This window comes from Anoplopoma fimbria, chromosome 14 (assembly GCF_027596085.1).
Source record: "Anoplopoma fimbria isolate UVic2021 breed Golden Eagle Sablefish chromosome 14, Afim_UVic_2022, whole genome shotgun sequence".
In the NCBI taxonomy this organism is placed as follows: domain Eukaryota; kingdom Metazoa; phylum Chordata; class Actinopteri; order Perciformes; family Anoplopomatidae; genus Anoplopoma; species Anoplopoma fimbria.
In genome coordinates this window covers 7,829,802-7,855,528 of record NC_072462.1, presented here as the reverse complement: position 1 = coordinate 7,855,528, position 25,727 = coordinate 7,829,802, and the positions used below count along the sequence as shown (strand labels likewise).

At 41.1% G+C, this 25,727-nt stretch overlaps 1 protein-coding gene across 1 annotated transcript in view; it reads right to left on the bottom strand.

The window, feature by feature from the left end:
• The window catches only part of lpar1 (lysophosphatidic acid receptor 1), a 36,460-nt gene extending 10,993 nt beyond the window's left edge, over positions 1–25,467 (bottom strand). Inside the window, exons 1-2 of the mRNA XM_054612809.1 lie at positions 25,183–25,467; positions 8,029–8,784 (exon numbers count right to left, since the gene is read on the bottom strand). Of these exons, the coding sequence (XP_054468784.1) occupies positions 8,029–8,767 (739 nt within the window). The 5' untranslated portion in view covers positions 8,768–8,784; positions 25,183–25,467. The remainder of the gene's footprint in view (positions 1–8,028; positions 8,785–25,182) is intronic.
• Positions 25,468–25,727: the final 260 nt, after the last annotated feature.

Below are 25,727 nucleotides of genomic sequence, written 5' to 3'. Positions count from 1 at the left end.
AAAATTTTAATCTGTGATGCACCACAGATTCTGCACCGTTGGTTGTGCACTATGACAAGAAAAACAGGTGATTGTTGGAACATTCTGTTGCGTGAAAGTAATTAGCTAAAGTTAGGGAAACATTGTGGTAAAAGGCAGTGCCAACAGAGATCATTTAGCCCAGGAGGCCACTGTTTGTTCCCCGTGTGAACATTTTTTTTGTCACAGAACTTTTGGAATTAGTTACGGCACTACCGTGGCTATTCTAACCCAAACAAATAGCTTTTCCTGAACCTAACCAAGTAGTTTTGTTGCCTTAACCTATCTTAGTTGTTTCCTGTGAGGACAGATGTTTATTTAGAAAAGACTGTATGCATGTTTCGAGCAAAAACAGACCCGTGTTGCTTGGGGTCATTGGCTTCCATTGAAAGTGCCTACTGGCCTGTTGCTGGGAGTGTTAACACAGCATTGATTAAGTGTTCTTTAAATTAAGTAAAATCATCATAACTTTTAGAATAAAACATGAACTTGTCAGCAGTAATATCAATATTTCACTATATAAAGATACAAATATAATTGCAAAACCTCACATACGGCACTTTAAGTGTCTCACGCCTCTAAGCTCCTCTACAGTGTGTTGATTCATTCCACATGGGGCTTCAAATTCTATCATGGATCCTCATGCCTTCCTATCACAGCATTTCTCACATGTCTTCACGTCAGCTTAAGTTTCCACTAATGTGCAATTTTCTCAGGCCCTTAAATAAGAATAAACACCCAATATTGAATTACTGCTCTCATTCTCCTGTGTGTCTCACCGCCTTTCTTCCCATTAATATCTCTGCATTTCTCTCCATCCCTCTTTCTCTTGATGGTTTCCTGTCCCTCTCCTCCCACTCAATCTCTCTCTCTCTCGTTCCCCAGCCTTTCATTTTTGTCTTCTCACTTACTCTTGATCTCTTTCTCTTTCTTAAGCACTTCACCCCTTTCTTTCTCCAACCTGTCTTCCTCTCTATGCCCATCCATGTCCCTCTCAATTTCTTTTCATCCCTCTATCATTTTCCTAACCCGACCATCATCTGCGGCCGTGATCTTGATCCCACTGAAATAAGACCGAAGCCATTATTCTGAAATGGCCATGTGGTTTCCTGTTTGTCCGCGAAGGGATTTCTTTTTCCTCCCCCCCTCTTTCCCACATCACAAACTTCCACACACACACTGGGGATTAGAGAGATGTTCCCATTCAGCAGCGAAGTGTTTACAATTATTGATAAAGAGGCTTGTGGTGGACACTAGAGATGGAGTCTCGTGATGGTGTTGTCACAGTGATCTAATGGGTCGAGATACAAGCTTTTGACTGGAAGTACAGTGTTGTCTTTGAAAGAGCAATAATGAAGGTTTTTCTGCTCTGCTGGAACAAACAGGATGGGAGATATCTGCAGAGTCGTTGGTCAGCAGCAGAGACTCACTCATTTCCATCTCACTTCTCTCTTTTCTTTTCAAACTGCACTCTGGGAATGTTCTGTTCTGTTATGGTTTAGATAATATTCAGATTGTTAAGCCACAGCCACCAAATTCTGAGTACATCCATTATCTTTAACCTGTTATACTGTTATAGGGTCGCGGGGGGCTGGAGCCGATCCCAGCAGACTTTCGGCAAAGGCAGGGTTCACCGTGGCCAGGTCGACAGACTATTGCAGGGCTGACACATTGAGACATACAACCATTCAGGCTTACAGGCAATTTAGATTTGTCAATCAACCTAAGCTGCATGTCTTTGGACTGTGGGAGGAAGCCAGAGAACATGGAGAGAACCCACACTGCCATTGGGAGAACATGCAAACTCTAAACAGAGGGCCCCTCTAGCCCGGGTATCAAACCTTGGCCCCCTTGCTGTTAGGTAATTCTAGCTGTAAAAGCTGTCCAATTTTCGAAAATAGCATCTGATTGAAAGCCTGGTGCTTGAACTTTAGAAATTATGCCTGCCTGGTCCTATAAGTTTTTTTTATTTGTTTTTTTTTACTAAATTGCTTACTAAACTGCTGCTTCAGTCTATAAACGCAGATGTATTCAAATTTTTAAATCGAATCTATTCCGTCCCAAAACAAATTCCTCTCCAGATCTGTTTATGGTCCATGGTGTAAATAGGTTTCCAATTATTTTTGTTCTGTAATCGAGTATTATCCTAACACTCGATTATACTTCAGATCTTTTAGTTGTTAATGCAGGCCTACAGATCCGATCAATGTGTGGTAGGCGTTTAAGGACACTGTAGATGTTTAAGTGAAGCTTGCCAGAAATGAACAACTGGCTCTGCAGGAACAGGATTCATATGGACAGATGCTGCCGTTGGGAGCGTCTAGAAAAGTTATCATTCTTGCATTAAGCGCTTCACACAAACTCACAGAAAACAGCTGACATTGCGAGCCAGTCCCATCACAGTCAGCTCTGCAGTTGCGTAGAGAATGAAATGTGTGTGTGTCAATTTGAATCCTAGACATAAAAGTCAGTATGCTCTATAACATTGATTGGTTATACATTGTGGTCTTCACTCAGCGATATGGCATCTGTGTGCATGTGTTGGGAGGATGGTATGTCTTGGCGCTCCACGCTGTCTGACGATGCGAGCACATACAGCACCATGGGCTTTGACATAATCCAATGATTCACAGACAACCCCTGCATAAGCCAGCACCTGACACACAGTGAACAAGGGTCATGGTTGATTCGACAATGCAGTCGACTCATTGATAAGTGATGAAAAGAATCTCTGTTGGTGTCATTCAAACAGTTTTTTTGTTTTTTGTCAGCAGAGAAACGCAAGTGGGACTGTTTGTGACCAGATCAGTATCATTTGACCAGATTTGGTTATTGTTTTAAATAAAAGGTACAGTATGTCTGCAATAGAGCAGATAACTGCGGATATGTTGGCCTGGCCAATTTGATACTATTGAGTAATAACTAAATATCCTTAAAGCCTTTTCTATCGTGAAAAGTGAAATAAATCTCACCTTTGTGGCTTGTGTGAGTGTAATATTTGTTACATGACGAAAATGCTCTATCTACAATGGGATTTTGTAAAAAAAAACAAAAAAAAAAACTCATTCTTTACATCCATGTTCACGTTTATTCCGAATATGACAATATTCCGAATGTGAAATGGGTCAACATAATCTGTTTGGATATTCTGAATTAAGTCTTATTCCGAATGAAGCATTTTTCGATTAAGACATGTAGGATTTGCTGATATTTATCAGGTTTAAGGGAACATTCTTTGGACATGTAAACGGCGCATTCGAAATATGCGTCTCAATGGGGGGTTTTGGTGCAGTTTACAACACACTGCCGCTTGCCTGTTTACTTGCTGGTCATCTCTCTGCGTTGTACAGTAGTTGTACACAAACCAACTACCAACAGTTTGCCCACATTTCTGTTCGGAAGGAGAAACACACCTACTTTAAACATTATGAAAGATTTTGATAAAAAGGCTTTTGGATATGCACACATATCGCAGCGCTGACCTTTTCAAGAAGGTGGTTAAAGGAATGAAAGAGGGATGGCTGTGTTCGCATGTTTGTGGAGTATTCATTTTTATACGCCCTGTAAACAGCCTAGTATGTATAATATATTTTTTCATAATAAGAGCAAAAATCGTAATATTTGGTGCATGTAAACACAGTCATTGTTGCTTATTTTGGCGCACTATATCCGCCTGTAGATACGTGGAATAGTGTGAAATCATTGGCGGGAATGTGTATCCTGTCCTCTGTGTGTGCATTGTTATATGCGTGCACAAAACCCCACAAAACAGGGGCAATTTTGTAAAACCTTTGCTCACTAGCACTACTGGTGTTGGAAAAACTATTTTAATTACCTTGGAGGGGGACTTTGTGTTTGTACAAGTGATTTTATATTATATTTAAGTGTTGGTGTCCCTATCTCTATTGTCTTTGACAAAACTTTTTTTACTGACAAGGCAGATTCTGGTCTAGTTTTCCCATCATTTGACTAAGACATCCAATTTTATGTGAATGGAACCAATTTTGTGTCCCACTGTTCTTTATCAAGCCTAAGGGGGTTCATCCAAGTGTGAGAGAGTCTCTGTGTATACATGCTTGTGCTGTAACCAACTTTCCATCTCATCCTTCCAGGAAGAATTCACCCATGGATGGTTTTACAGCATCCTGAGAAGGACAAGTGGACAGAGGACAGCAGGCAGCAGGGGAGCACTTATCATCATGTGGTCGGCAGATGGGACACGCTGGAAGGGGAGTTGCTGTATGGTTTACTTCCTCGTCAAGCAGCAAATGCTGAACCCAGTACTCAAAGGCAACTTTAACACCACTAGAGACGTATGACCTTTTTTGTTTAACTTTGGACAGTGTAAGACAAAAAGAGGCAAAGAGGGATTTTGTTTTGTTCAAATGAAACAGGAGATATGTGTCCAAGAGATGTGAATAAGTGATTGTATTGTTAATCCACTGGAAACAAGAAACTACCGCCCTTCTATCAGTACAACAAAAAAAGAAAAACTACATTTTTCTCTGCTTCTCTGTTCTAAAAAGAATGACCTCACTCATAAACAGCAGTGGATTTCAGACTGAACTAAAAAACATCACACCCTTGCTCAAAAGACTTACTTTCCCACTGAGGGTTTGGCATCAGTCAAAATAACTCAACACAATAAGGATTCAAATGAATAATGCTGAGATTTATTGAACTATTGAACTGAAGTAAAACTGTTCATACCAGAGGCAGACGATCATTTAAAACTTGCCTTTGCAGCACAGGCTAAGCATAAACAGCCCGTTCTCATTCCCAGGGCATCAAAAACAGGCTCTCACTGGGCTTTCTGCTGCGTTTACTACAATGTTAACCCACCTGGTCATTATTATAAACTCAGAGAAAAAGACATAGTATAAAGACCCCAAAAAACCCACATATGATGGATGGGGTGGGAGCAGGTTGATGGGTCAAACAAACAAAGGACTTTCACCCATTAGATCGATGCTTGTGTCCAAAAATCCTGTTTGGTTGTTTTGAAATGACAAGTTTTCCCTTCTTATGCTGCATTGTTTACATTTTACTTAGTTAACAAACTTATTTTAGAGCCCAACCATGATGTTTTTTCGTGAACTTCAATAAGTGGTTTTGTTGCCTCAAGTGTTTCATGTTTGACCGCACAACGTTAACCACATATTTACTGCGACTGCAGTGTTGCGTTATAGTTTGATGCGCTGGTTTAGAAAGTACTGACCAAGCCTCCTGACTGAGCATCAGTATGTGATGAGTTGGGATGAGAACGTGTTAAAGAATTTGCCACATTACATTACATAAAAAAGTTTTGGTTTGTTCACAGTCCTGTTCATACTGGTATGTTGAAGCAAAAATAAAAAAAGAGGTATCAGTCAAGCTCACTTGACAAAAATGGTTGAACTTTCTCCCAATCGCACCAGACGGCTTTAACCTTTCAGGAACGGAGCAAAATAGCAGCTCATATTAGGTTTTTCACTTCTCCTTTAGTTTGTTGCATCCTGCCGATTCCGGATTTACCTCTAGATTAAAGCCTCGTCTGCCAAGTCTTGACCCCAGGCCAGTCATTTGCTGGTAGAACCCTCATAGTGAGCAATTCCAGAGAGAGGGTGTGATTTATTTAGTTTAATTTCAAAGGAATCCTCTGCTGTTTGTAGATGTAATTACTTGTAAGACATTTGAGTTTATCTACCTTCTCATTCAATGGTTTTTCTTTATTTTATTTAAAAAAATTCTACATTGTAGATTAATATTGAAGACATCAAAACTATGAAGGAACACATATGGAATTATGTGGTAAACAAACAAATGCTCAACAAACCAGAATATGTTTTATATTTTAGATTCTTCAAAGTAGTTGAATGAGAAGGTGTGTCCAAACTTTTGACTGGTAATGTATTTATAGTTATTTTGGAGGGGGATATTTTCAAGTGTTGTAAGGATGAGTAGATTACTTTTATCAGTTGAGTCAGTCTGAGTCATCCAATAACAGTAATTTACTTCATGGCTAGTCTATCACCTTATAGCTATTAGAAGGCACGGAAATGTCTGCAGATGAAAGACTCAGAAACTGCGCGGCAGGTTAAAAAAGCAGAAACAAACAAATCACCTCCACGCAGCAGAAAATGAATGTCCTTCACGTCTTAAACATACTGTAGTCTGCAGAGCACACTGCTGCTGTCCACTGCTTTGAATTAAGTGCGGAGTAAAGACAACAGAGGTAACAGGATGAGATAACACAGCGCATAGGAGACAAATCACACAGAATCCCTTGGTATGTTTTGTCTGGGACCAACACATCCTGGCTTCCAGGCAGTGAAAAGAATTTTCCCACAATTCACACTCCAATTTAACTTTACACATGAAGGAGTTAGTGTGCTACTATGCTTCAATGTAAAAAAATACAAAACAGCAATGTCTCTATTCATCACACTCCACTGAAGAGGCCTGGAAACCTGCAAAGTTGGAAACGTACCTCGACTGAACGCAGAGACATAAAACTGTCCAACTGCTCGCACAGCTTAGCTAAAAAATAAAGCAGGCCACACAACTGGACCATATAATACTACATTGAAGGACAATTCCAGATTATTAAAGTTTGTCTCCTTTTTTCAGAAGTTTGGACCTCATTTTTATCTCAGGGAGTTGTGCTGATTTTCAAGCATAGATTCCCAGTGCGCCCTTATATTTCCCTACAAGAGTAAATCTAACTGATAATGTTTTTATTATCTGTAAACGGTTTGATAACTGTGGATTAGCTGTGAATATTTCACAATTGCTGACATGCATTGGAAGGCTCGTAAAAAATCCCTCATAATAAAAGTGAATGATGCAGGAAAAAGGCAGATGGGCATCAGTTTTCCCAGTAATCAGTTTGCATTCAGCAGAAATCTGATCGGAACCTTAAAGGTTGATGTCATGCTCATTGTCAAGTTCATACTCGTATTCTGGGTTTCTATTGCAACATGTTCACATGCTCGAATGTTCAAAAAACACTTGATTTGTCTCATACTGTGCGTCTGAATATACCCGTATTCTCCCTCCGTCCGAAACGCTCCGTATGAGCGCCTGTCTCTTTAAGAACCCCTCATGAAAAAGCCCAGTCTGCTCTGATTGATTTTTGTGCACAAGAACTGCAAAAGTTTTCCATGATATTTCCCCTTTTAATAAAGCATTGCATCTGTGCATAGGTGTCTCACTCAAGGACACCTCTGCATGTTGCCTGTAGAGGGGTTTGAACCACCAACCTTGCGGATGTGGGTGAAGCGCTGTACCTCATGTGCCACAGCTATACTCTGAGTTTAACTGTTCTCTTTGTTGTTTATTTTCTCACCAAATTTGCAGAAGTGGGCATCCGTTCCATCTCCACTTTCATTTTCTTCAGGAAATAAAGAAAGTGATTTAGCTTACTGATAAAAAAACCCGGAACCCTTTTTTGCATTAAAAAAGGCTGTGATAGCAGTACTGCTAACATCCTTCATCCACTGAGGGTGTGAATTTGGTTTGGAGTTTTAACTTTTTAAAGTCAACCAAACACATCTGTCAAAGTGCTATGGCAGCAATCTATTCCATCTCTTGCACATGGGACAACTGAATGTAGCAACTCAGCATTGGATAGTCATAGTCAGCTTTGGCCTCAGCAAAATGAAATGCAACAGCCTTCTTACGTAAAACTGCTCATTTTCAATCAGAGTGCGTGAACGGGATTCATAAAGGGACGGGGTCGGCTGAGATGATGTATTTGAGGCTTACAGTCGTGCAAGGCAGATTGTGTTTGTGCTGAATGTTGCAGAGCCATCAACAGATTCATTGTTCTGCTGCTGCTGCTGCTGATGACTTCAAATGTTGCATCCATTGCAACAGAGATATAGTACTGGATATACACAGTTGATGTAGCTTGCTAGTTAGAGATTGATACAGTATATATGGAGTAGATATAACTAACTAGATAAATGGATATAAAAAGACGGACGGACGGAAACACAGACAGAAAGACAGATTGTATCTCTTACTTACCCAACACAATCACCACGGTTTTCAGCAGAGACATCATGGTATCTCGGTTGCGCCGCGGCCCGGAGCTGTGCCGCGACATCCTCATGGTCCTCTGGCGCACATAGACAAAGATGTGGGCATAGAGTGTCACCATGACAACAAAAGTCACCAAGTTAAACACCGCCCAGAAGACCAGGTAGGAGTTGCTGTAGAGCGGCGCCATGTTGGAGCAGTGCTCAAGACTACAGATGCAGTTCCACCCCACACTGGGGATGGCCCCCATGACTATGGACATGGTCCAGATGATGACGATCACCACCACCACGCGGCGGTTACTCATGCGTGTGTGCAGCTGCATGCGGAACACGGTGATGTGGCGCTCGATTGCAATGGCGAGCAGGTTGGCCACGGATGCCGTCAGGCTGGTGTCGATCAAGCCCTGGCGCAGCAGCCACGTGGACACGGTCAGGCGCCGGGTGTTTGGCCCTGTGTTGAACATCAAGTAGAAGTAGGCCAGTCCGGCAAAGAAGTCAGCAGCCGCCAGGTTGGCCATCAGGTAGTAGATGGGGAAGTGGAATCTCCTGTTGACGTAGATGGCGATCATCACCAGGAGGTTGGCGAGCATGATGAAGATACACACGGTGATGCCCAGGCCCATCACCAGCCGGCTGACGAAGTTCCAGTCAGTGGCGAGGGTCTTGCCACTGCGGTTGTAGAAGAAGGCGATGGTCTCATTGTAGTAGCACATTTCATTGTCCATGGTGGCAGTGGTGCTTTCTAAAGGGAGAAAATAAATTAGATATGTTAGGAACGATTGATGTGTAGATCTGTTGGTATATATGTACAGACACTTATTATTCATATGCACTGATCTGTACACTGCTCATCATCTCAAGACGATACCCACGCATTAAAAATACCACGGAAAAGGCTAGGTTTCTAGAATTATTTGCGCTTGTTTGAAGATCACAAAAGATAGATTGAAGTGAGCAATGTCGCTGTTTGTTAGTTTGAATCTGGACCTATGTACTTTATTATTCCCAAAATAATTTAACAAAACAAAACAAGAAAGATAAAGGAAGCTTTTTTTCAGTCCAAGCTCACGCCCACTCAATTTCTTTTTTGCAATATTTATTCGGGATAACATGTTGGAATCATCTATCAATACATCCAATGACCATAATTTGGTAAAAAATATTCTTTAGCTCTTTAAAGTATGGTAAAGGTTTTTTAAACTATGTATTCACATGGGTTTAGGACACCCAAACAACATATGTCTACAAGAAACAGAATGCATATATTCCTCTTTCATAACACTCAACACAAAGCAGCGCTTTAGGAAACATGTGGACTTAAGCTGCTTCCTGAAAACATGGATTCAGACTCAACATGATTAGTCGTCGTGTGTGTGGTGTAATGAGTGTTGCACATACAGAAAAACAGCGTTAAGACGTGAACAGCAGCTTGATAAGAGCAAAAACGATTGTTAGTAACAAAACTCCTATTGTCTGCAGTTGCAAGTGCCAGTTGACTGCTATATATGTGCAGCTGTATGTGTTTATGTTTGCTGTGTGAATAAACCCCTGTGTGATATGAAGCTGCCATGTTTGTTTTTTTTCCATCTGGTGAAATTTTACAAGAGTTCCTGCTTTAAAAGAAAAAGGGGGCACCAGAGGAAACTGAGAAAACTTAGTGGCAACACGACGCTAAGAGTCGACCCACACGCACATAAGCAATGCTCACAACAACATGTGTGTGTGTGTGTGTGTGTGTGTGTGTGTGTGTGTGTGTGTGTGTGTGTGTGTGTGTGTGTGTGTGTAATGAGCTCCAGTCCCACACAGATGCTGGCTGGTCTGTCTCACACCCCCGAGACCGGAAACAGGACCTCTGGGCTATAGTAAGGGAGAGTGTATTGTGTGTGTGTTTGTGTGTGTAAGTAAGGAGACAAATGGAGAGAGGAGGCTAGGGGACGAGGAATGAAAGGATGAGTGTTAGAAGTTCTGTGTCAAAGGCTGTTTTTGTCCAAACACGTCTCTCTCCATTCACCTTCCTATGTGACCGACCAAATCCTCTAAGCCCTCTTCTTCTCTCAGCTCTGCCAAAACTGAATTGCAAACATGCAGAATTTTTTCAACCCTTAGACTTAAAATCACAACCTTCACCTCTCAAAAATTCACATGAAAACTAAGGGATACTCCTGGGAAATGAGGCAGTGTTGAAAGCTATCAAAGCTGAAGTTTGGCCAATTTTTTTTTAAATTCCTGCTCTAAATCTCACTGCTACTAGAGCTTACTGTTTGGACTGTCATGGTATACAAGACATACACAATGTTATGGGTGAGTTTTGCCAGTAGCGATAACCCATAACTAAGTTCCTGACTGTGCTTTTCTTCGGTGGAACCCTATGCTATAAATTCTAAATATAGCCCATTTATTTTCCCCATAGTCCAAGCCAAAAGCAATACTGTACATCAGCTATACAGTAGACTGGCTCAGAATGTTGGCAGCGCACAACATCTCCATATCCCTTAGCCGAGGCGGGTGTGTGTTAGGCATGGCCGTGCACCAATAACAGTATAAAGGAAGTCCTAATCAATTAAATAAACGGTTCTCTGGGCTCTGTTTATATGTCCAATTTCCTGCGGCGTGCCGATAAGGGACTCCGTCTGCTGCCATGTTTGCTTGGAGTGGCTGTAAAATGTTATTTCATTCACTGAATCATCCCGAATCATACTGCTCCAGGCGAGCATGATGTATCTGTTTCTTTTCTGCCCGTTGGTTTCTGAGGAGGTATAAAAAATATTAAACACTGGCCAGTAATCATTATAATAGGGCTACATTTTTCTTGACATGTATTACTGTATGTTTTGTTTTAACAATCTTTTTTAATTCTAGACCATTCAAAAAGATTAAGGCTCATTTAAAGGATAGTTTTTGCAGTGCTCAAATGTGCATTGAAACAGTTTTTTAGTTTGCTATAAAAACTCCTTCTGTTCAAACTGGCCATAATAGGACCCCCTAATAATGCGCTTACAATGTACGGACAAACTCCACAGTCTTCCTTCTGTCTCATTCAAAAGTTTATCTGTAGTTAATATGAGGCTTCAGCAGTCTAAGTTAGCAAAATCAAATGACTATGTTGCTTAGTCACAGTCCTTGATCTTTGTTACCATCCCTAAACCGCAGCTCAGCACAGATTAAAATCACTATTTATATGTCTAGGGATTATACAAAGAAGGCCAATATGTTTTTTAATGGTTTAAAAACAGGAGATCTTTAAATTCTTCATTTGAGTGAATATTTTGCTGCCAAATCAAATTTAGGATAATCAACCTTTGTGTATTTATATTGCATGTAATTCTTGACTTCTTTCATTTCATTGAGTTTATAGATAATTACATTCCCTCCTCAGAATTGTGGAGGCTGAGTTACACTCATTGTATTTTTGATTCCTCGCAGTTCATTTTGTTTGTGCGCCCCCTGGCAGTTCGGAGAATAATGCAACACACACTGCATAGAACATAAACGCCCCTGTTGCTACTCGGAGCAACAGTTGCGTGTAATTCTGAGGCTTTTAATCGTTGCTTTTCATCCAGAGAAAGCCAAGCACTAATAGGCACTGAGTGACAGGCTAGGTCCACGGTGAGGGAGTCTCTTCGACAATAACCGCCGCAGATGAAAGCCCATTTATTCTGCTTGTCATCTGCGGTTTATGGCCATTAGATGTCTGGAGGGAACAGTCACCGGGGCATTATGGGCTTGACGCCAGCCGTCAGTACTAGAAAGTGGAGGAAGTGTCAGTGGCCTCTCAGTACACATTCCCAACACTTTCATAAGACCCTCGGAGCCTGCAGAGAAAGATCCTGTCATTGTGTGTGCGCACGTGTGTGTTTGCAACAGATGGTGGGTGGGTCTTGAAAAAGGGAAAGATTGAGCAAGAAAGAGGATATTTAAAAAAGGGGATTTTGGACTTCTGTATTCCTGCACCTGGGTGTGTGTGTATATGTGCACCATAAAAGAGAGAGTTTGTTGAGTTGAAGGATTTTCGTGTGTGTGTGTGTGTGTGTGTGTGTGTGTGTGTGTGTGTGTGTGTGCATTCATGTGTGTTTGAGCGGGAAAGTTCAGGAGTGTGTGTGTACAATGTGTTGAACCCGGGGTGTTAAAGACAGAGAACAAAACGGTCGCTGTGCCTGAGTGTGTGACACACTCTCTTCATGCTTGTTAGTAATGTGTGATAAAGTCTGGCTGTGTGAAGAGAGAGAGAAGAAGAAAGTGTGTGTGTGTGTGTGTGTGTGTGTGTGTGTGTGTGTGTGTGTGTGTGTGTGTGTGTGTGTGCGCGTGTGCGTGAGTGTGTCTAACAGCCTATGAAAGGACCACCCTGCAATCCACACAAGTGAGGTCATAACTCAAGCATCAGGGCTGCATCTGTATAGTCACACCATGCCCCTAATCACACACACACACACACACACACACACACACACACACACACACACACACACACACACACACACACACACACACACTCTTAATTAACGTAGTCCCTCTTTTATTGTTACAATCATACACACTTTGTCTGTTCTTTGCAAAAGAGCAAACTCATACAGATACTTCTAGATGTGCTACTTAATAAAATGTATTACAGATTTTTTTTTCATGTTTTTACTGCAACTGAATGAAACACTTCATATTCAAATATTTCTACAGCCACTAAAACTGTTCTCATTAGACTCCAAAATGCTTGTTGAAATGGGCAAACCGTGAAGATAAGATTACACTCTTGTTGAAATCAGGTTGATGTGCATTTTATACTGATACCCTGGAAGTTTTGGCCTAATAGTGGTGCTGAGGAGGCCACAGATATATTGAGGGAACTGTGTGTAGCTTTTAAAGGGATCTATAGGCAGTAATTAAATATAATATTAACAAGTATGTTTTCTTTAGCGTAGAATCACCATAAAATAAGAAACGTAGTGTTTTCGTTACCTTAAAAAGAGCCATTTATATCTACATACAGAGTGGGTCCTCTTTTTGTTTCTACAGTAGCCCAGAACAGACAAATTAAACACGTGAGACGCTTTCGCATCAGCTAACGTAGTTCTCCTACACTCTTGGCACAATCTGCAACCTCACCGCTAGATCCCTCATAAATATGCTTACAGCCAGAGGCAAAAATATCCATTGTTGATCCAGCATTCAATTCTTACTTTACTTACTATTGAGCCTCAATCTAAGATCAAAAGCTGACACTGCCCTATCAGTCAATCTATTGCTCTCACTATTGTAAACGTTGTTATCAAGCATCTTCAATTGTAAACATTTGCCTATGTTATTTGCATGTTTATTTATTTGATATGTAAGGAGATGTCATGGGTGAGCAAGTTCCAACTTGCACCTTGCTCCGGTGTCAGATGCTGGTCGGTTGTCAGTAAATATCTTCTTTCTACAGAAGGTTCCACGTTAGTTACCTTAAATGGGGATCACTGTGTTCTGTCTTTTTAAGAGGCTTCTGCACTGTACAGTTGTGACAATGATAAAGGCCAGCTGGCCAATAACGTTTTGCCTGAAATTAAGATTACTCACCATTGTGAGCGACCCTGCTTTGGCAACCTTAGTCAATATAATAAGCATGGTAGGTACTCTGCATGTCAGTTTATCTTTGAGTTTGAGTTATCATTGGTGACGTACTGAGATAAATTGGCTTGGTCCAATCAGAAACTGAACCAAAGTCTGCTCCCAGTTTCTCAACATTCCATCATCCAACCTTCTGGTTGCTTAAAACAGTCAAAACAGTTAAAACAGTCCTCAGAGCAATAAAGCTTTCAGGGGAACATCACTGAATTACATGTTTGACATATTATTCCTATGCGGTGAGAAAGTTTAGTCTGTATACCAGAACAATTATTAGTGTGTCAGATTATAATGCTGCTGTATAGTTTCAGGGAATTATGTTGATTTTTGTTTATGGAGAACACAATGCATCCACTGACTTTAGAAAATATGATCATATGAAGCTCATTTGGATGTTCAAGTTCAGGTGAAAAAAATGCTAATGTTTTATAACCCAGGAATGATCCCTGCAGTTCATCAGAAGGAAATATTGGCTCTGTGGTTTCTGGCTCTGTATGAATTATTCATTCTCATAAAAAAAAAAGCCACAGAGCATCTAAGAGTTATTACAGATATGCATTAATTATCATATTGGATAATGATTCCAGTGTTCACATCTGGGACATAATGATGGTGATTTTTAAAGATGTAAAACTATTTCTAGTGTATCAAATACATCTTCCATATTACAGAGTTCAGCTGTGCAGCATTTCTCAAACCAGACTTTGTTCTGAATGAGTTCTGAAAGAGGGAGGCATCATCTGAAAGTAAAGTTAAGAGTTAAGTATTTACCAATACCTAAGACTCTATGACAGATTGTTTTATAATGCAAATAAATCAGTTTAAACCTAAAAGCCTTTCAGCGCACACATATTCCTAAATGTGTGTTTTGATGTTTGATGAAGCCTAGAGCGTAATAACATAAAACACACAGAATTTGTGTGTTTTATGTTATTACGTTCTAGGCTTGACTGCCACCTTTGTCAGATAGACCGCAGTAATCATACTATACATTATTTAATTTGTTTTTATCTCTAATGGTATTCCATAGCGCAATGTGTTTGAGATTGGAGCTGCCAGATTTAGTACCAAAGCCTCTGATTGGTCGACAAGTTAAGAACACGGCACACGGCATTTGCCACTGGACAGCTAACAGCAACCATAACTGTTTTTAACATGAAAAAAATTGATAAATGAATAAAGTCTTCAAAAAGACAGTTAAAGACTGGATAACAAAGCTAAACGGACCCTTGAATCCTGGAGTTTCTAGTGTTAACGGCATCTTGTGTCAAATTCTCCTCGTAAATCTGTGTGTTTTTATTAACTTTTCATAAACAAACTTTATATACACCTGACATTAACTTCCCCCCACCTGCAAAGTTGCTGGCTAGCAATCTATCGAGTTTGTATCTTAAAAATTCTGCCCATTTGACTGACATGTCCATGCATGTTGTTGTTGTATGACAGTCCTGCATGACAGTCCTGGGTGAGGCTTCAACCTCAAATTGGCTGATTTGGCCTGATTCATTTTTAGAGATTATTTATAATTACTGGGTTTATAAAGATTTAATATGTGAAATTGAGCCCGATCCACTTGTTCCCACTTGAAGCTGTTGTGGCAACATGGGTATTATAGGTATGACAAGTGAAACTGAGAGGACTTAGAATTTTCCATACTTTTCCCATCTCTCCTTTCCTGTTTTTTCACATAATCTACGCTCACTTGTCCTCCTTTTCCAACTGTGTTCCACACATCATTATATTCCTTTTGCTTCCTCTCTCCCTCCATCCTGTTTCCTAGCTTCCTAAGATCCCCTTCAACATTTTCCCACTGGTGATTTCTCTTTTTTTCTCCCTTTCCATTCCAATTTTCCCCTCACCGTTTCATCTGAAATCCTCGCACCCAATCCTTTCCCTTTTCTAGTTGCTTTTCTCCTCCTCCTCTTCTCTCACTTCTCCTCCCTTTCCTCCCCCCTTAACTCTTTTCACACTTCCCCCTTTCCTCTCCATTTCTCCTCTCTGCCTCTTGTCTCTCCCTCCTACTCATCCTCTATCACCTCTCTTTTCCTCAGCTTTCCTCTCCTGTCTCCTCCTCTCCACCTCACTCCTCCTCCTCAGCATCCCCCCTACTCCCCCTCTGCCAACTCTCCACACAATGTGCCCATTGTTTCCAAGATCCCACCCGAGAAAGCAGAGAAACAGGACTTCTACTAACCCAGAATGCGCATAAACATTCAGTCACACACATAGGCTGTCTCTTTAACATCATGGGCGAGCGCACACAAACCACGCACACCCTCACGCTCACACATAGTCTCAAGCAGTTGCTGAGGAGCGGCCGGGCTCAGGACAAGGGCTGGATTGAGAGCTAGTGTTGAGTCATGTGTGACCGCAGCCGTGACGGGCTGATTCACGGCTCGTCAGTGGATGATACCCCTCCAACCACTTAAGCACTTCCATCTCAGCACGCGGAGGCACAAACTACACATGTTCAGTTGTTAAATGTGATGATGAAGAATAGAATAAAATAGAATGAGATTAGTGTTATAAACTAGACCATATTTGATCAAAATAAAACATGAGGTGACCTACAAACAAGACCAAAATAGACTAGACCACATTTGACTGGATTTGAGAGTGATGTGTTTTTTACCACAGTGCTGGGGGCTGCGTCTGAAATCATTCATTCATTCCATACTCCAAATAATATAATCACTTTCTGACACTACTCGGGTCAATCTGCATTGTTATTTGTTTCATTGCTTTTGCGCAATAAAAAAATGCCACATCAAGCTAAGCTGCTGGGCCATCAGCAATAAATGCCAACATGCATTTTTTTGATCAATACATATAGTAAGCTATTTCGTTGACTCGCCACACAGTAAAATTCTCTGAGTGAATCTGAGTTCCCCCTGGCAAGCAGTGATGCAGCGTATCCTGTCTGTCTTGGGCTTTTATTGTGGAAGGTCAAGATGGATTACCCAATGTCATTGCAATAAGTGTCCTTTCCCACATTAATAAATACAAAGTACTTTGTGGCCGTTAATATTGTGATGCTCTGCTCACATAAATATATTGTTTTCCGGTCCGTCTGCCATTTTTCCTTCAGTGCAGTGCATGATGGTATGTAGTGCCTGCTTTGTGTCCATCATTGTTCACTGCTTTTAACGATGGATTGTTGGATACTTTGAGTCTGCTATACAGGGTTTAATAATTCTCACTATACATTCAGACAACACTTAACTAATCATGGAGTCCACTTTACAGTGAGCAGTGATTCATTTCACCCCCCAAAAAAAAAACATTTTTGAACTTGACAGCTACTATTAAAAAAGCTGCACACTTCAAATTATGACACTAAGGAAGCCACACTACCGAGGTTGTGCGGCATTTCATCATATCGCCAACAGAAGCACTTAATACTAAGATGTACTCTGACTGATTCCCAAGGAAAAGGAGCTAATGTGCTTAATTGCACACCGCTCAGTAGAGACAGGCTGAGTGGCTTTCACAGTGGCTTATGGTTCGCCTGAAAGCAATGCTTTATTTCTAAACAACGGCCAGAATCATTAATAACATCTAAAAAAGCCTTTTTAATTATTTGGTTATAATTTCTTCCAGGGATCATAGTTTGGGAAAGCCTAGTGACAACCGAAATCAAACTTGTGGGCAAAGCAGCCTATAACACACCCTTTAATTTTGTATGTGTCCATCTAATAAGCTTCTTTGCTTTAAGGTCTTAAAGATTTGCTAAGATTTGATCCACATGTTTCGGTAAAGCAGGGTTTTTTTTTAAAGCAAAATGGCAGGAACAGGAAAAACAAAAAATAAGCATAACATTAATCCTTGAAAAGCCCTCAGAAATGCAGCTCAGAGGGGCGTAAACTGTATGACACAAATGCATTGGTGTGTACACCCCTTCACACCTAAGCTAACACAAAAACACACAGTATAAACTGTAGTTCTACTTGGATCCATCAGGGAAACACTTCCTCTGATGCAGAGAGATACCCTACGAGACTTTATTGCATTTACAGTTGTGTTGGTTTCAATAGGATAACCAAACTTCTCCAAATATTAAGCAATGCCTACCTCGGATTAAACAGCCTCTACAATGTGTGACAGGTTTCTCTGTAGTTTATTGTTGGGTGTGTTCAGTCATCCTCTTATGAAATCACACTATTGGAGACAGATTCCACGGTTACATCACCCACAGCCCAGATGCAATATGGGATTGCGTCAGTGCGGTCATTAGGGATTTCAGCGTTCTTTGAATTCATCCCTTAGTTCTCTGCACTGATGAAATGATTATTACTTAAATCTTCAATGCAAAGACACTGTAAAACAATGACACAGCAGGGAAGTTGTGAGACACAGTGCGGTCTGTAGAGGCATTTGGAAAGTGACGCATCCCTATTGTTTTGGCTCTATTTCAGCACGTTTCAGTTTGAATCAACCAATGATTACAAAGTTTAAGTGCTGAGCTTTAAGGTTGATGGCCTTCATTCCAGTATTGAGTGACTTGTGGCCCTTTTAAACATAGAACAAAGCAGCGGCAGGACAGTTTTTTCAAACACACAGACAAAGACAGCCAAGGAGTTTCTATGGCCAAGCAGTGGAATGTTCATGACCGGCCAAGCCAACCACCTGACCTCAGTCCAACTGTACATGTTTCACTGAAGACCAGAATGAAGGCAGAAAACAAGCTATCATAATTTGAAAACAATAGTTACCGAGTGCTCCGCAAAAGAAAAAGGTTGTATGCCTTCGCCAACCAGTCAACTTGCTGGTTACATCCAAATGTAATTACTTCTTTATTTTATCCTTCTAGACATTTGTGGGCAATGCAGTTGGCATAATTGGCACTTCAATTCTTGACTTATGGCCAAAACTGTGTTTTGTGAGTTCACAGTGACCTTGACCTTTGACCACAAAAATCCAATCAGTTCGTCAATGAGTCCAGTTCGATGTTTGAGCCAAATTTGAAAAATATTCACTCAAGGCGTTCCGGGTATATCACGTGAATGGATAAACATAAGCTATTTAACTAATATTCACTCACATGTAGCTTTCCTCTTCTGGGAAGAATGCACAAATTCGGATCCAAAACTGTTTTCATTAAAAAAAAAAAAATCCTACTTCCGCATCTGAGAATATTCTTTCGCACTCAGCTGCTTTCTTGAAATGAACAAAACGTTTTTATTCTCTAATTTCAGTAAATACTGCAGTGTACACCTGATTGTTTCACCTTAAATTCAAAGTGCTGGAGTACTGGTCGAACCCTACAACACATGTGTCACCGTCTGTTAATTAGAGAAACACACAGCACTGTAATAGGGCTTTTACACAGAGCCATGACGTAAGCAGCTGAGAGCAGTCGAGCCTGCGCTTGAATGGTGTTAGAGCTTTGGTTAAGTTATTTACAGAACCTGCTGTGCTAGTTTTAAAGGATATCCTTCAGATACAGCTGGGTGTAAAAATGATTTGCACATTTTGGTTCCTCTTTTTGTTTTACTCATGACTAACCAAAGACGCTCTTTGCATAACCTCAATCCTCATTGCCCTCACACACATACACAGCACAGAATTGAGACATGAGGGATGAAGAGTTGAAAAGAGGTTAATAAATGGGATCAATGTCTCAACACTGTGAAGTAAGGGCCACCGCATGCATCTTTCACAAGCTGACGCGGTCTGGTGCCCGCCAGCACGAGCCTCTGAAATTTCGCCATTGTGGTTTGTGCTCACAAGATTGTGAGCATCGAGGTCCGCCTGAATCTTAGTGTGAACAACAGCTGATTATAACTGACCAATATCAACATTGTCTAACTTGCATGGGAATGCAATATTGATGTCTTTATCTGCCTCTTAGTATTTGAAAATTTAGAGGTCCACTACAAGACATATTTGGTTGAAATACAGTCGTTGTTCCGTCTCTGGGAATGCCAATGCATGCTGTCAAGATACTGTATGAGTCGCCCACATTTCACAGTGTGCACACTTTGTAGTAAACTTAGCTCTCTGGGTGGGTATCTGGCAGCTCCCACTATGATGACAGTGCAGCAGTGTGTAGAGTTAGCATCAATGTGCGAGGAGGAAATGGTTCTTGACAGGTACGCTGAGACCTTAAAAACAGACTTGTGTAAGACTAGTGGGAAAAGTAGGTATGTGCCTGCCTGCTTTTCTCTCTTGGGGTCTGTTTTACTTTGTCTCATCATCTTCTTTATTTTCCCAGCGCTCCTCTCCATTTCCCTAAGTTGTCTAGATATGTTAAATCATTATGAGACATCTAATGGACATAGTTAAAAAAAGCAAGACTACACTTACGTTACAAGTGTGGACCTACCTATATTAGGTCAAACCATGGTGTTTTTTCTGACCCTTACCAAGTGGCTTTGTTGCCTAATCTCACCAGCTCGTTACGATACTCTTCAAATGTCAACGCTTTATCAGTGGCCGTACGCTTCCATCAGTGACCTTCTACGTACCCTACTAGCACCAGTTTTGGATGTGCCAGAGATGGCGTGTCAGTTTCCACTTGTTACATTCATGGTGTCTTTTCAAAATATAGTCCCGTCTTCACAGGAAGTTAGGCTTAGGTAGCAAAACCACTTAGTCGGTCGGGTCAACGTCAACCACAATCTTTTTCTAAACCTAAATAATTAATGACTAACAAGTCACATGACTGACCTGAACAAATAAGACAGCTTTGACTTTTTGTTTCACATGGGACACGAACAGTGATCTCATGGATAGGCAGACCCTCCTTAGGCAGACTATCACGCACTCTTTATTATGTCCGTTTCACTGAGTCTAATAATGATCGCTTGGGTTTACATCAGAGTTAGACGAAAGCCTGGTGCGTTGCATACAGACACTAAAAGGTGCCTCTGTGCATTGGTATCAGACACCAAGGAGCACTGACAAAGTGTCAGTATTTGACAATTGGGAGTGAGAATAGGTTGAAAAAGCTGCTTCTGCCCAAGCGGCAAAATTTGAAAAGTAGAAATGAGTCCACTTTTCTGCAGGGCTGGAAACCGAGCTTCCTGCAGGGCATTCAGAGATAAGACAACTTTTTCCTTATTTTTTAGACTCTTTAGTCAATTTTCTTTAAAATGAAGCAACCATGATAAGGTTGCTCATTTTAAATGGGAATATTCAACACCAGAGAACATGTGACAGGGGAAGTATATAATTAGAGAACCACTGGACGACATGATAAACAATTACCATTAGGGCTTCCAACATGTTATTGTCCCAACAAGTAACCACATTATGAGATAACGACGTCAAAAAGGTCTGCTATCGTAAACTGCAGTCTTCGAGTCTCACACGAGAAGTAGTATAGCTTCCTGTGAAAACCACAGTTTTATTTTTATATCAGCTGAGAAAATGAGGAACTAACAGAGGAGTTTGAAGAAGACATTTAAATCTCCTCGTTAATTACCAGAAAAACAAGTGAGTGACAGCCAGGAAGGTCTCCAGTACTTGGAGGCCACTCTTCATACCCACAAAGCTATATTTTAATAGGTACATGAGTGAGTGTCTCAGCACTATACACACATTAATGCAAGTATTTCAATTATTTATCCACAACAATGTCTGCTCTGATCTGATATCCAGGCGGAAATAACATTAAATGCCATTTTAGGAGTGGAGGCCAATACTTTTAAGTTCATTCCAATAAGTTCAAAGATAACTTTTCTTCTTCCGTCCAATCTAGTCCAAGTGTGGACCTCCTAATGTGAATTATTAAATACAAAAAACAAAGACAAACTTGCATTCGTTGCCGCTGATCACCCAGAGGTATTTAATATCACAGAACATGACGTTTTTGCAATCATATAAACAAAATCTGTCAAGCATAAGGGGGACACATTTGGAAATTTGAAGTAGATTTTTAGCTTAACTGTTTTTGACTGCAGCTGATGGACTGACTGTTGTGTGTTTCCCCAACGAGTCCTATGTCACTGCAACCAAAAAAGCGTGATCAGGACCAGAGATTTGGGTGCAACCGCAGTGTGGTATGTCATGCACAAGTGTGATCGCTGTCTTGATCATGATCAGCAGTTGTAGAAGAAGTGGTGGTCTGACCACTGATTCACACACGAGTTGGAAGGGAAGCTACAGTAGAAACATTTGCAACCTCCTTCAAGCTTCCCACAAAAGTGGTGCTTAATGGGCTGAATAGATTAGAAGGCAATGGTTGTACTGAGAAGCTCCACAACAGCATGTATAAGAACACTCTTCAAATCTTAGTAACTATTCACTGGATCTTGATTAAAACAAGAGTTCCAACAGCTATAAGAATATTCATTTCCTTGCTCACTTGACCTTGAGAGAAATTTCCTTTCTGCCACAATGGCTCACAAAATTGTGACTCTTGTTACCTGCACGAATGTGGAAACAATCTGGACATTGGGAGAAGGAATGGGTGGAATGCAGGTCCGCGGACTGGGGGGGAGGAGGGATCAGGCCTTCGGTAATCACAACACAGATGTTTCAAGGACCCTCTCTCTTTGACGGATGTCAGAGCTCATGCGGGGAAACATAAAACAGTCATCTTCAGGGGAGACGATAAGTCTTTGCAGGGGGGAGTTTTGTTTAGTTGGAACGAGAAGGTCAGATGTCAGAAGCATCAGCTTGTCCTTTTTTTTAAAGCTTTTCAGCATCTCACAAGTTGGGGAATCAGAGTGTGTTTTTGCAATCCTGTCAAATCTATTGACCAGGACTAATAGTCGGTGCAGCTTCCCTGGTTACTAAGGAAACCACTGAGCTCCTGAGAATGGCCCCATATTCGGAGGGCTGGTGTTTCATGTCCAGGGTGACATAGTATGATTAACTAATAAGAGGACTTTAGAGACACAAAGCTGTATGTGAAGTTAAATATAGTACATTAAATCTAACAGGAGCTCAACCTTTCTAGTACTAAGCCATTATCTCTTGCAGATTGCTCTGTATGCAAAGGGATTCATAAAACGGAAACTTTTTTATTTTCTTGCTATCCGAAAGCTGTTCCAAAGTGGTTTCTGTGTAAATTTCTTCTTGTCATCTTCGTCTTGTATCTTCCCATAAGCATTTTATTAATTAGACTATTAGGATATGGGTAAAAAGGAAATTTGTTGTTTTAATAAACTATAGGTCAGGACACCAAGTGTGCTGCAGCCCTGTTTCTGAGGAATGTAGCGATAACAAGTAATAATTATTCTTCATGTCCATATTGGAAAGGTTAAATTGTCTTATTTTCAGCACAAGGCGGAACATGCTGAAGACCATTTTCTCTAGTTGCCTTATCTATGTAGCTGTTGGATTTGTCACAGCCTGTATTAGTGTCAGCAGACAGGAGATTCCACAGAAGCTGGTACAGTAAGGTTAAAATAACATTGTTAAAAAGTTTCAACCAGGAAAGTCAACACGTGACTCTTTGTGAAATATTACTCGCAGAATGTGGGCTCTATAATTAAAACAGCTTGAAAGCTAATCAATCTACAGAAGTGTAAATGGTTCTCACTCTCCACTTTACCATCAAAGACCCCCTGAGGTTTGTGGCGGTGGGTGGGAGGTAAACAGTCTTCTCGCCATCTCTTGGGAAAACACAAATAAACACACTCATAGACACACACTAACGCGAACCATTTGAGCCTCAGATCAGTATTAATTGGGTTACATCAAAGGGCAAGGACAGCATGCAGGGAGCATATGGCTTACTTCTTCCTTTTTTTTTTTACAGTCAGTAAAAATAAAAAACTTCAAATGATCCCATGGCTTTTATTTTTCACTTACATAACCACATTCAAACACATATGTGGAGTTAATGACCATCCAAAGAGGACTTTACAGTGATAAGGTCTTTTTTTTTTTTTCATAAAGGGAGATGATCATTTATCTTTCAGGCGGCAGTAATGGAAAGCTCATGTAATGACCTAAGGTGGTCAGAGATCTTCTTTAATTATAGCCTTGCTATTATACTCTAATGGCACTGGAGACAACAGTCAAGGAGTCACCAAAAGTATTCAAATGCAACCTCTGAATGGGCCAAATGCACACAAATTGCAAAATATGCAAATCCTGATTCAGCACATTTGTTTTGTTCTAAACAGATTCAAATCGCTGGTCGAAGTGATAATTCTGACATGACCAGCTCTAAATTAAATGTCAAGAGTCTCCCAAGGGATTAAAATGATTCTCTGTGGACACCAAGTTTCACAGCAGCCTGGCCAGCAGTTATTGAGATATTCTGCTTTGGGCCAAAATGTACAACTTCATCAACCATTACATGTTGAGCAAAAAAAGAAAGATACCGTTCTTTATTCACTTAAAGGTATTTTGTGGCCTCTGAATCTGCTTCCTGAACACGCCATACTGCTTCTTATCCAGGATGCAAAGCTTCATTTTCATTTTACACCCTGACCTTTGCAGCAGTGCGTGCGGTCATTGCACATTCCTGTAAATGCTATACTTTGCTGATAATCCCCTTCATGCACCATTCAGATGAATGAATAAACACAACCATTTGCATGAGATATCATGACTCTACTCATGCAAGAGCCGCAGGAAGCACCTGGCCAGAGATGGAAGGGTTGATAGATGTTGGAATATTGTTGCTGATTCTGCAGGACAATGAGCACACATACATTATGTATCTCCATCCTCTTTGCAGGTGAGGCAGATTAACATTGCCTGTCTGCCTGAGAATCAAACATCTGGAAGTTCTGATCTTGTTTTGGGTGCAGGACCAAACCCTGTAATCAGTTTTGCCATCTTTAAACAGAGTTCGGCGAGAAGTGAAGTCATGCAGTTCATGAAAGTGTCGTTGTGTTAGGAGGCCAGAGGCCGGAGCACAGCGCGGTGCATCGACTCCTGCCGGTAGTAGACAGCATCAAGGCGTTTGCTTTGGGAGGATGCCAACACCCGCAAGAAATGAAGGACCATCAGTCCGTCGCTGGCCACTTCATCATGTTTAAGCAATTACCTACACCTACAAGTGCTGACACTGACAACCTAAGTATATCCTGTTGTAGGACAACTGGGGCTGGCTTATGGATAACTTTTTTAGGAACGGTGTTGCATATAAAGGAGAGATGAAGACGTTCAATGAAATTGGAAATTCCAAACGCATTCTCTTGACTGCAGATCAGCGTGGAAAATCAACACAGATGTCCAAACTTTTACTCCCAGACCCAACGCCCGCTTGTTTTCTCTTTTTTTCTCATCCACTCACTCCCTTCCACAAATATTGTTCCAATCCCAGAGTTTGATAATAGAGCCCAACTCTGGCGCAACCAAGTCCCTCTTTCCAGCCGCGCGCACAACCGAGCGTCTCCAATCGAAATAACGGCGCGCACGGCGCATTTCTAGGCATCTGCTAATGCCATCGAAGCCTTTTTATCTCAACTGATGGCTTTCTAGCTACGTCTACGTGGCAGGTAGACTTTGATTATGTAAAGATGCCCGCACTACCGTGCGTGAGAAAAACGCGCTTTCACTGAGCCATCGGAAAAAAATAGTTTTTTCTTAATTCATAAGGATAGGTTCAATGAGGATATGCGGTTACTGTGTTACTTACTGTGTCTTTCTTCACAATATTCCTGGAGCTCCAACTCAAGTTTGATTCCGTGTTGCCCGAAATTCCTCCCCAACAGACAACTCCTGTAGAGACTGCGCAACTCTTGTGTCAAAGTCGCAGCGGGGCAATAAAAGACTCGAAATCCAAAATGCAGCCAGGTAACCCTTTCATTTTATGTCCGTGCAGAAAATCACTCTTCCGATATGTTTTGTTTTTTTTTCCCCCACCGGCGTATCCCTGTTTTTCCAACTTGTTTTATTGATTCGTTCCCAGATGAAGTCGCCTTGATGCTCTCTGCTGCGTCTCCGTGCCTCTCTGCGCTGGCTCGGCGGCTTCGCCAAGCTCTCTCTCTCTTTCTCTCTCGCTCTCTCTCTTTCTCTCTCTCGCTCTCTCTCTCTAACCGACCGACAGCCACACACAATGCAGGAGAGGACCACTGTCTGCACATGAAGTCACTCTCTCACACGCGCGCGCGCACACACGCGCACGCACGCACACACACACACACACAGCAAAAAATAAATAAACGAAGAGTGGCATTGAAA